At 37.2% G+C, this 11,027-nt stretch overlaps 2 protein-coding genes across 5 annotated transcripts; one reads left to right on the top strand and one right to left on the bottom strand.

Annotated features, from left to right (window-relative positions):
- Window positions 1-641: 641 nt before the first annotated feature.
- LOC136419617 (centrosomal protein of 104 kDa) lies at window positions 642-6,366 on the top strand. 3 transcript variants are annotated; one of them, XM_066406094.1, is made up of 13 exons: window positions 642-940; window positions 1,016-1,205; window positions 1,312-1,510; window positions 1,563-1,782; window positions 2,421-2,632; window positions 2,858-3,135; window positions 3,187-3,534; window positions 3,588-3,725; window positions 3,799-3,930; window positions 4,879-5,092; window positions 5,211-5,545; window positions 5,852-6,099; window positions 6,212-6,366. In XM_066406094.1, exons 1-13 carry the CDS (start codon window positions 901-903, stop codon window positions 6,364-6,366), a joined length of 2,709 nt encoding a protein of 902 aa, XP_066262191.1. In that variant the 5' UTR covers window positions 642-900. The 3 variants fall into 3 exon arrangements, with proteins under 3 accessions (XP_066262191.1, XP_066262190.1, XP_066262192.1); XM_066406093.1 differs by having other exon boundaries at window positions 643-940; window positions 1,016-1,180; window positions 1,287-1,510; XM_066406095.1 differs by lacking the exon at window positions 642-940 and having other exon boundaries at window positions 1,094-1,180.
- On the bottom strand, window positions 6,338-10,830 carry Nsun2 (tRNA (cytosine(34)-C(5))-methyltransferase Nsun2). 2 transcript variants are annotated; one of them, XM_066406096.1, is made up of 13 exons: window positions 10,646-10,830; window positions 10,486-10,578; window positions 10,006-10,202; window positions 9,719-9,896; window positions 9,423-9,662; window positions 9,125-9,237; window positions 8,885-9,072; window positions 8,412-8,556; window positions 8,205-8,357; window positions 7,600-7,899; window positions 7,382-7,548; window positions 7,153-7,323; window positions 6,338-7,007 (listed from the first exon to the last, which is right to left on the bottom strand). In XM_066406096.1, exons 1-13 carry the CDS (start codon window positions 10,706-10,708, stop codon window positions 6,907-6,909), a joined length of 2,109 nt encoding a protein of 702 aa, XP_066262193.1. In that variant the 5' UTR covers window positions 10,709-10,830; the 3' UTR covers window positions 6,338-6,906. The 2 variants fall into 2 exon arrangements, with proteins under 2 accessions (XP_066262193.1, XP_066262194.1); XM_066406097.1 differs by having other exon boundaries at window positions 10,486-10,593; window positions 10,646-10,818.
- Window positions 10,831-11,027: the final 197 nt, after the last annotated feature.

Here is an 11,027-nt window from a genome sequence, read left to right as displayed (position 1 = left end):
AAACACGCGTTTTACTGTCGGGGACATTCGTCTTCGTTCGACAGATTTTTTCAAATTTTGAATGGTTAACAATACTGAAAATCACTTGCTTGAAAAAAAGGCGCGCACGTCACTGAAATTTGACTGCATAGTCACCTATAGGAATATTGTGGAAAAGGCGAATTATTTATCAGTTTTTCAGTGGCATGACCAACATTTTTTTTATCTGAGCCTGACCAACAGTGGGGGCTCTAAGTTTTGAAAATTTTTTGGTAATATCAGTTAGATGTAATTTAGCTCAACAGGAACGTTTAAAAATTCGGAACTTGACAAAAACAGACAGCTAAATTAATGAATTTCAACGTGTCGTTTGAACAGCTATGGAGGCATTTGAAAAAGAGTGAATTGTTGAGTAGGATTCGAGTGGCGGCTCCAAATACTCTCTGGTCATCCCAGACCAATTTTTTCGGATTTTGATGGTTCATAAAATTTCGGAGTTTGACGAACGCAGACACCTACGCCTATGAACTTTGACCCGCAAATTAAACACTTGTGGAAAAAATAATGAGTTGCAGGGTTCAGTGGCGACGCCACAATTTTTTTTCGATCCTGCAAAAGAGATTTTTTCGAATTCCCAACAGGTTCAGTTAAAAACTGAAAATCTGATATCTGTCTTGACACACATATTCATTCACCATCAAGTAAAACGGAACTGCGCCCTTGGTGCCGCTTTCCATTGATTTTCCCACACTTTCACGCAAAATCGAACAATGTCGGAAAATCAATAGGGATTCAGCGTCAGTCGGATTCCCCCTTCAGTTTACCCAACGCCATGTGACTGCACCAAAAAGGGAAACCAAAGACTTTTCCATAAAAAAACTCTTAGTTAGAAGCAAACTATTAACCAAGCTTAACGTGTAAATGCCTAAGAAAATTGGATTTTCATCTGCAAGTGCTTCCAGTAAGTGTCGGTGCTGTGGTCTATTCTATAAAGCTTGCGAGAAGATATTTTGATATTGGTTCGTGCAATTTCTAGGTGAGGATTCAAAATATCGACTTACAGAACTAAACAGCCACGGTCCAACTGTGCGAGGATGGAGGTCGGAAAAGAACTGCGGTTACCCTCAAGAGATAGTGCTGCAACTAGAAAAAAGATGCGTCTTAGATAAAATCCAAATTCTGGCTCATCAATACATGATACGTACGTTTCATAGGGAAACATTTAGGTCAATTGAATCCATTATTAATTTTAAAGATAACAAATTGACGGCCACTACACAATTTTATTAATTCGAGGTTATTTATAGCCTCAAGAGTGGAGTTTTATTGCAGCAATGAGGAGAGCAACACCATTAGTGATATAGGCGATGTTAGTTGGGAATACATAGGATATGTAACGTTGACCAGCAATGAATCTACAGAATTCAAGAGCAGAGAGCTTAAATCTGCGAATGTGCCTAAGATGGAAGCTTCGTTTGTTAAGTTGAGTTTGTTCAAAAACCACATTATTCCTCTTAATGTTTTCAATCAGGTATCTCTATAAACTGGAATTACATACTACAAGTGATAAGTCCTCATTATAGGTTAGTGTGATCGCATTTAATGTAATTGGCAATGACTTGGACCATCAGCAGCACATCTCCAACGAAGAAGTGGATGGACAGATGGCGAAACTAAACGAGATCATTAATAACCCGGAGTACTTTTCACCTTACGATGATTTGGCTTTTGAAATGTACGTTGCTCCCGATGTGGCGAAAATTGTAAGGGAAATGGAGATGAAGAAGTATTTGGCTGTTATAAGTAAGTGAACTCAGGTGGCAAGCTGAGGTTTACAACACCTAGATCTAATCCCGAGACTATTTAAATCTTAAAGGTCGTCTAAATTCAGAATGGTTTTCGATTAGTTCTATCTCTATTGAAATTCATCTAGTACGGTCCTGATTTTAGAGAGTTAATTTCGAAAATCTCAGCTCTCATGTGCCTATTTTTCAGCAATCAAAAAATATCGTAATCAAAAAATGAACCAAAACTTGTTTTTTATGCATCGTGGTAATACAAACCTTAATATACAGCAGGTTTTAGGAATGTATGTTATATTATGACTCAGCAACTGGTTCCCCACCCTCCTATTAAGTACCTTATCGAATCACCTAAGGAAGGATAAACACCTATCTAAGCGATGAATCTTCAATGGAAGGAACTTCCCTCCTTCGTTCTACTCATCTACTTTTCGCTTCTTTCTTGCATTTTTCTCCTCTCTAATTATTTTAAAAAAATTATGAAGAAAACCTTTACTCGGCATGATTTTGGACAGGGAGTCCAAAATCATGTGATTCACTTCACGTAGGCTGGGGATCCATCGAGGATTTACAGGGAGTTTTCAACCCATTAAAGTGATCTAAAGTCGATTCACAGCCTAAGTTGAAACGCACTTCTAGATGAGAGATTTGAATATGCAAGAAAACTCAAACATGCCATGCTGACACTGCGAACAGCAGGAGAGAAAATGGGTAAATACGAACTGGAAAAACGACATGCCATTGAACTGGAAGACTACGAGAAGGCCAACCACAAAAAGATGCAACTGGAACAGTTTAGGAATGAAATTTTCCAGCAACTTGGAGTGGAAGACTTGCTAGAAGCTAATGGGGTGAGTGAGAGGATCTGCGTCAGGCTTAATAAAAAGGCTTATTTATCAAACATAATTTATTGATGACGGTCATTTCATGGGTCAAATGATGAGAAAGGCATAAAAAATTCCATAAATAGGTACATGGGCCTACGAATCAATTTTACGACAAAATTTAACCATTCAAGCCTGTTTTCATCGTTAAATATCATCGTAGAGAAGAAATATATTCCTTGATTTCAATAGCCTTGTTCGAAGAACGATGAATGCATCGACACAAATTTGGAGAACAAAAATCTCCTGTCTCCAACGATGAATATCAGAAACGACAGAAGATCAAGCTCTCCTAATCAAATGTCCCCGCTGCACATGTCGAGATACCAAAGCCCTAAAACCGGATCACCCTGCACAGGGAGCCCCATTTTGAGCCGGGGATCTCTTAGAAGGCGAAACAAATCCGCTGGCGCTATTGTGAAGTCTACTTATGAGATGTATGAAGATAAACCTCTGCCTGCCTTAAGACAGTATGTGGATTTCATTTTGTAATTATATTCTATTGGGCGCCAATTCTGCAGCTCTCAAACCAACGAATTCCTCCGCGAATGCCAGATTGACCAAGACTCTAAGACCACCTCAAAGCTGACCGAACGAGAAAAAAAACAAGCTAGTCTCCCTATTCTGGTCTTTGGGACCGATCTAGTAGAGAAATTCTACTCTAAGCATTACTCGGATAAAGAAGAAGGCTTGCAATGCTTGAAGGAGGAGCTACTCTCGTACGACAACACTAAGATGCACACCCCAAACAAAACTGCCAGAGCTTCGGTGTTCCTGCTACATAGGGCTTTAAGGGATAAAGTGTTTACTGTTTACAACCTGGCTAATGAGGTCATTAGGTTGTTTTTCGTGCAGTTTGTCCCTGGAAGGTACATACATGTTCAAGTACTAATACATAAACCGTTAGTCTTTCTCCCTATAGAGTACTGCCAGCAGAAGTTTCCAGAAGCGTAGACAAGCTGCTGCCAGAGCTGTTAACTAAGTCCGGAGACACCAGCGCTAGGATCCACCACATGGCTGTGCACACCATACTAACCATGGCCGATGTTAAAGCTGTAAGGTATAAACCAGGCCCAAAAGTAGCAAAATTGTAGTTGGACTAGAATTGGTGTTTAGCCTATTCATTCTTTTAGAGACCTTCATATTATTCCGGTGCATTTGAGTAGGCCGGTTAGTAGCAGCACTCATCCTAGATTAGCGCTCAGTAGGGCGGAAATGGTCGAACAACTCATTTTGAATCATGGGATTTCCACTGAGAAACAGAGGTAAATTTGCATAGACGCCTGTTTGTAGAGTTCGTTTTGATTGGATTTGAAATCACCTGAAATTTTTTGCTCAAATATCTATCAGCTTAAGTAGTAGATGACCACAGTGTTAAAATAGGAGCGCACATACTATTGTATTCCTGTATTGCGAGGTAAACAGTTTGTATCGGCCCGTTATGATTTATAGTCCAAATAAGCTGGCAAAGCTTAAATGCAACTCTTGAAGTGTTACAATTGGAGCTACTTACCTTTAAGGCAAGGAGGTTTCCCCTGGCTTGAGTTGAAAGCCCAGTGTTCAGATGGAAGATGCCTAGAATTTCTGCCATCTTCAAATTAACCCAGTTCTTCTCGGTTAATTCCCTCCAAATTCCAAGTTACATTACAGGAAATTTCGTCCTTTAAGTAGTGGAAATACTCCCACGTAAATCTAGAAATTCATCGAATGTTTGCCATCTTGAAATCCATCTCCTTCATTTCCAGTCTCTGCGCAGCAGTAACGCTTCCAGATAAATCTAGAATTTTTTCGAATTTCCCGCATTTTGAAATCAATCCCAATTCTTCTTAATGTATTCAATCAAATTCCTCATACTCCAACGCTCAAAACAAAAGAAATCTTACATTCCACATAGGAGTATTCTACTCTGAGATAAATCTAGAAATGTATCGATCTCCATCCATATTCAAACCTATCGATTTCATCTCCAGAGTTCACTCTATAGTCCACATTGCGATGGTTCAAATTAAAGTAAATTTGCCCATTAAACAGCAGGAACATTTTCAGGTGAATTTAATTCAGGAATGAGTTTTTCAACAGGTGATCAAACAAGAACGTGAGAAATCGTAGACAACCTGTAAAGGCCCTTTATGATTTTTTACTAAAACGTTTTTTTTCTGCAGCTATTTTGAAAAATTTTAACTTAAAAAGCGATCATTTTACATGATTTTCAGCGGATTAACATGCAGAACACTGTCAGAATTCGGATCCAGTGGTCTTCACCATCCAGCAGAGGCAGTACGGAAAGTCTCGGAAAGGATTTTGGTACTCGTTTACAAGGTCAATCCTAGAATGGTACGGAAACAGCTGCCTCCTGATGACGATATAACCCGACGAAATCTGCTTTACAGACAACTGTTTCACGAGTTTGATAACATAGATTTGCAGGTAGTACACTAATTTAATGTTTGGTTCGCTGCTTTAAAAAATCTGTTTCTGTCGACGCAGACAAGTTTAAACACGTTGTTAATTACAATTTTGAGCAAAGAAAGAATGTGCTTTCCAGCGTAAACGCGAGCTTCTGGAACGAAACCGGCTGATCCAGCAATGCTCAGGAATGTCCAACGGTGAATGCTTCAGCCCAGAGCCGCAAAAAGACACGAAAGCCAGTAACGAAATAAGCAAGTGCGTTAGCTCTGGAAACATAGAGCGAATGGCAAACAGCTTCGTTGTCAACGACAATAGAACAAGGTCCAATTATGCCTTATCCAAAAGCCAGAGTGGCGGTAACATTGTTCAAACCAATGGAAACCATAAACAGGACCAAGATCGGCAGAGCTCGAGTTCGGCCAGTGGGGTGTCCAGTCCCAGCAATAATTCACAGAAAACCGATTCTGAGAGGTATGTCAGTAGATGTTAGTAAAGCCACTTGTTAATAATTTATAGGTTACTTTTATGATAATTAAACATTAGCTGCCATAGCCCTCTTCACGTCCGTGATTGGTGATTAGTTGTAACAGCAAGCTGTGACGCAAATCATCAGTAATCAGTAGATAAAAAAACATAATAGCAATTCGTAAACATTTATTTGTTTTATTTTATTTTCCCCAAAGAAACAACTTTTCTATATTATTACTTATCACTGTATGTTATAGGGTACTTGAATAAAACTGCCAACTCGGCTAATGTGTAAGAAATATATTTCAGGCATTGCATATTCTGCGGCCAACCTGAGAAGGTAATCCTGCTGACGAGTAATTCGATGAATTCGCACTACTGGAGACAGTGTCCGATGTTAGTGCGGTGCAAGCACTGCAACCAGGTGGTCGAAGTGGCGACGCTGACGGAACACTTGATGATGGAATGCGAGAAGCACGAAACGTTCAAGCAATGCTCGCAGTGTACGGAAGCTGTGAATAAGGAAAAGAATCAGGTGCATTTGACTGAGTGTAGTGGTAAGTATGACGTAAGGCATCTGAGAATTTCTCATTATTATGAAAACCTTTTTAAATGGTTTTAATTAGCATGTATTTGAAAAAATTCTTACAGAGAAATTGTATGTATTAGATTTGCCTGAAGGATACACCAGATGCCCTCTCTGCCACAAAAACTTGGAAACTAACGAACTTTGTTGGAAAAACCACTTCATGGGAACGAATTTATGTGCGAAAAATGCTAGAGTTAAAAGTGTCAATTCCAAACAAGTCACAATTCAACTTTAAAACCTAATTAATCAACTAATATCGACCTATAGGCCAAGGAATTACAAGTTTTGATTTTTTCAAACACAATTTTGATTAAAAACAATTAGATTTAGATAGAATGACGGCACAAATTTTGTTCTCTAAGCACAATAGTTTAATTGATACGTAATCTTAGTCCGTCCCTGTTACTTCTCGTCTTAATTCCACAGTAGCACAATTTTGCCATCGATACTTTCGCGTTTGTTGGCGTCTTGAATTAAAACATTTTTGATACTGTACGTATAAGTAGTCAAACATGGCTGTGAATATTGGGAAAGGGGTTTAGTGCAATTATGGAAAGTCAAAAAAACAATTATTACTTACTGTCTTTGTTGCTATGTCTTTAATTTTTTGTGTGTTTCATTGAAAAATAGAAGGAAGTTACTCGAGAGAAATTAATTAAAATACTCGCATATGCATTGTTTAATCATCTGCGGCTCTATCAATAGATAATTGTTAGACATTATGTTACAATTATTGTTTATTAAACAAACAATTTTACTTACCTCACAACGATTATTACTCATTTTGCTCATTCTTGTCTTTAGCTGGATTCAAGGTACCTCCAGATTCAGGTATTTCTTCATCGTCTTCAATTTTCTTTTTGAATTTGCTGATATCTAATAAAAAGAACTGCATATATCATCGTATATGATTCCTTCATAAACTACTAATTTCATTCAACTGAATTTACTTAATATACGAGTTTCCACTATAAAAAAGACAGCATCTCTCAACCTAAAAGAAAATTGAAAGGACACTCACCATACTTGGAAATATCCCCACCCAATAACCTCAACAAGTGCACAGTACTATGTTGGGTAGTATAACACCTCAACGAAGTGGTACCCCGCCACCCGCTAATGTGAATCTGCATTGGAGCATCTTTACTATTTTCAGCTTTTTCTGTGTAAATCAATACACAACTCCCTGCACCTAAACATAAAAACATTAATCGGAATCCATAAAAAAAAAAAATGTGAATGAAACATACTTAAATGTTCCACTTGGTCCTGGATCGACTGTGATAGTTCGGAAATCTGGGGCGACTTTTGTGGATTATTATTTGTCAACAAGACTATGAGATCCTCATTAGGAATGTTGACTTTACGACATGTTCCAATGTATGGATAAATACTTTCAAGGCCGTCATTGGCAATTCTAAAATCGAGTTCAAAGGTTTTTCTGGTAGACTTTCATAATAAGCCTCACCTAAATGCACACTTCATGTTTTTATTGTCGCATCTAACAAAAGCTTTTACCCCGGTGTTGATGAATTTTATGGTGGACTGGTTGGTGACTACTAAGTCCTTAATACCAGCAGAAGTGAGGTAAATGTTCTTTTTTTTGCCTTCATGGCAGCGAGTTAAAAGGCATTGTGCATCGAATTTGTCAGAGATATGGTAAAACTCTTTAATATCGGTCCAGATAGGTTCGTCTTCTTTAAAAAACACATAAGGGTCTTCACGGTAGATATCTTTACGGCGCCGTTTTCTTTGATTCTGTGGCAACCTAAAGAGAATTTGATGAGAGTCAAATGTTTATCTTCAAGGCAGAATATATATAGTTATGGTGACGTGAACTTTTAATTTAATAAATTAATTATTTACATTTTCGAATGTGCTCCCAATAAACAGTGTAAAATTTTAAAAAAGCATACCGTAAATTTACATTTTTTACGTTTTACACATTGAACAAAATTAAATGTTTTATCTCTATATGAAGAATTCGCCTTCATTCTCTAAAAAGTCTCTTTTCGTAACTAGAATGAAGGCACTATTAAGCTCTCTAAAAAACATTCCACACAAATAGAGTACCTTTCGTCGAATTCTCGTTTATTTGACTCAACATTTTGAGTCTCTAAATTCTCCCCCTCTGTTTTCTTTTCCTTCGAAGTAAATGCACCAACTTTCTGTAAAACAGCCACAAAAAACGCACCGGTGTTCTGTTGGTGAGGAAGGATTCTTATGCTAATATATAAAGTAAATGAGTTTATTTATAATTAAATGTTACTTTAATTATACCATCTTTCAAGGTGGTACTTGCTTTTATCTTCCTCTTTAGGGGGATACATCTGGGGCCTTATGGTGGTGGTCCATTTTTCATCGACTTCGTCAAATGTTTTGTAGAATTCGAGGTTTCTGCTTGAAACCTGCCAACTTGTCATGCCTGAGGTTGAAATTTTATTAATTCTTCACAAAATTCTATGCTTTTTTCGAATATATACAAATATATGAAACCTGATATTTACAATAGTGAAGTTGAGGTCATCCCCTGTTAAACCCAAAGTAGTAAAAAAACCGTTACATATGTCTAAAAAATAGCAAAAAAATGGTGAATTTTTATTCCAAAAATAATGTAAAATTTAGAAGAATCCCCCTTGCATAAACATCCACTGTATATAAACTATATGACACTTTCAAGAATCTATGGATGGCTTTATAGGCTATTATGAGCTTCAAAGGCTCCTAACCCTAATATGAATTTAGTTATTTACCAGGAGTGTATTTTAATCCGGGCAAAGACCTGGAGACATCAACCAACTCCAAAGCACCATTGGCCTCTACTAACATTCTATGGATTACAGCCTCATTTTCAACAGGATTAAGTGAGCAGGTGGAATACACTATCCTCCCTTCCATTGTCAGTAATTCTGCAGCCCTTCTCAGTATCCGATACTGAATTCTAAAAAAAAACTCAATTTGCTTGTAGAACCACGTTAGTTGAGTTTATGTACCCATGGAGGTTTAAGGCATTAGCTGGCGTCCATTTCATCCAGATGTCTGGATTTTTCCTTAAAGTACCATCACCTGAGCAAGGGACGTCGCAAAGGATTCTGTCAAATTGGACCTACATGCATGAAAACATGTGGTTAGAAAAAATCTATTGAATAATTCAAAGAATTTAAACTGACACATGTATATGGTTGAAACAAACTGAAGATAGATGTAATGTAATGTGATGTAAAGTAAATAGAAAAGCAATTGCCACTGTTTTAATATCTTAATAGTGATAACTTTGACGTAGATACCTACTTGCTGAGTACCTCCATCTGGCAATGTTTCAAACATATTAGGCAACATGGCGCTATCATGGTTAATCACAGCCACACAAGGTGAATTAAGTCTCTTGGCTTGATGCACCAACATATAGCACCTTTTATTGTCTACATCATTGGCTAAAACATAGCCTGTAGGTATTGGTTCTTCATTTTGGTGTAAAAGCTCCAACAGTTGGGCAGTTTTTGAGCCTGGAGCTGCACACATGTCCAAAATCTACAATTCTCTCCACTGTGTATTTCAGTTTCAAGGTTTTAGATTATGGTTGTTACTTTGTGGTGTGGTTGAACATCTAAGACAAGTGGCGGAATCATGCTCACAGTTTCCTGCCTGGAGATGGTACCATGTTCAGTTTCCGAAATAAGGAAATTGTGAAGTTTATAGTATGCTTCATTGGAGCGAATATCTTTTCTTGTGAGTTCAAGTTGCCAAGCTAATTTGTCAGGGTACCTATTTAAAGATTTAATCAATCAGGAAGGCAATCATCATTTGTCTGGTTATGAGTGCCACAGAACTAGTACTTCCTTTGCTACAAAATAAAATTTTTTTGCATACTTACCAAGGTAAAGGAAACATGTTGGGTGGTTTCTCATCACCACTTTGTTGTACACACTCCTTTATCAATTCCCCTTCTACTACTCCTAACATTTTCTTTGACACTGCCTTGGAGCCAGTAATACGGAAAGTTGATGGCAGATCTGTTTTCAATGTAGCAATAAATTGATCGAATTCCTCAGGTTTACATACACCCTGTTTCTAAAAACAAAAAAAACCTATTAACACTTTTATCCTAAGTTAGGGCCCAAATTCAAATGCTAAACCACTGGTTTTAGAAATTTGCAGGAGACACATTTTTACAAACAATTGGTACATGGAATTGTTTCAATATACTTCTATACATTCAGGTTGTTTTAATTTGCATTTTACAAAATCACTTGCAGTATTACAAAAAATATATGAAACCAATATTCTTAGAAAAAATAAAAATGTTCCTTTCTCTTTTCTCTCCTGTACTCTTCATTTGTTCCTTCTTACCTACCCTATAGTACTCTATGAATTTCTCATTCTCTCGAATAATGTCATTATAAGGTTTCCTCTCATCTTTTTGTTGGGGTGGCACCGCGTTATCTTTCTAAAATGAAAAATGCTCTTTCGGTTAAGTATTAGTGCTTAAATTACATGAAAACGGGAAATATTACTTGGTGTCTCTTTTGGTGACTGAAAAAATGGTTTTTCCTAAAACCCGCTTTTCGTCGCCCCATGCTTATTACCAAATTTATAGCCCGAATTGTGAATTTCTTCGTAGATTAAAGAGTTTAACGCTGTAACTCTTTAAAAATGGTTTTAATTCAGAACTTAATGAAAATCAACACGTTTTCTTGTGTTGGTTTGTTACTATTATTTTGTAGGGTTAATGGTTGGTAATTAATGGCCAAATCCATTGGCAATTCAGAGCGATACGAGATTATTGCCATACTACTTCTTGGATGCTGACCAAAAAGAAATAGAAATATGTTAGTATTTCCACATTTGTTCGTGATATTGAAGCTTTGTATACCAGTATATAAAATATATACTGGT

Source organism: Euwallacea similis, chromosome 3 (genome assembly GCF_039881205.1).
Source record: "Euwallacea similis isolate ESF13 chromosome 3, ESF131.1, whole genome shotgun sequence".
Lineage (NCBI taxonomy): Eukaryota > Metazoa > Arthropoda > Insecta > Coleoptera > Curculionidae > Euwallacea > Euwallacea similis.
The sequence above is the reverse complement of the archived record's forward strand: the minus strand, read 5'-3'. Positions and strand labels throughout refer to the sequence as shown.

Coding starts and splice junctions, on each gene's coding strand:
- LOC136419617 (XM_066406094.1), top strand. CDS start 901: ATGCCTAAGAAAATTGGATTTTCATCTGCAAGTGCTTCCA. Junction 3,535..3,587: donor GTGCAGTTTGTCCCTGGAAG/GTACATACATGT, acceptor TTCTCCCTATAG/AGTACTGCCAGCAGAAGTTT. Junction 6,100..6,211: donor GCATTTGACTGAGTGTAGTG/GTAAGTATGACG, acceptor TGTATGTATTAG/ATTTGCCTGAAGGATACACC.
- Nsun2 (XM_066406096.1), bottom strand. CDS start 10,708: ATGGGGCGACGAAAAGCGGGTTTTAGGAAAAACCATTTTTTCAGTCAC. Junction 9,663..9,718: donor ATGTTCAACCACACCACAAA/GTAACAACCATA, acceptor AGAGAATTGTAG/ATTTTGGACATGTGTGCAGC. Junction 7,324..7,381: donor GGACCAAGTGGAACATTTAA/GTATGTTTCATT, acceptor TTTTATGTTTAG/GTGCAGGGAGTTGTGTATTG.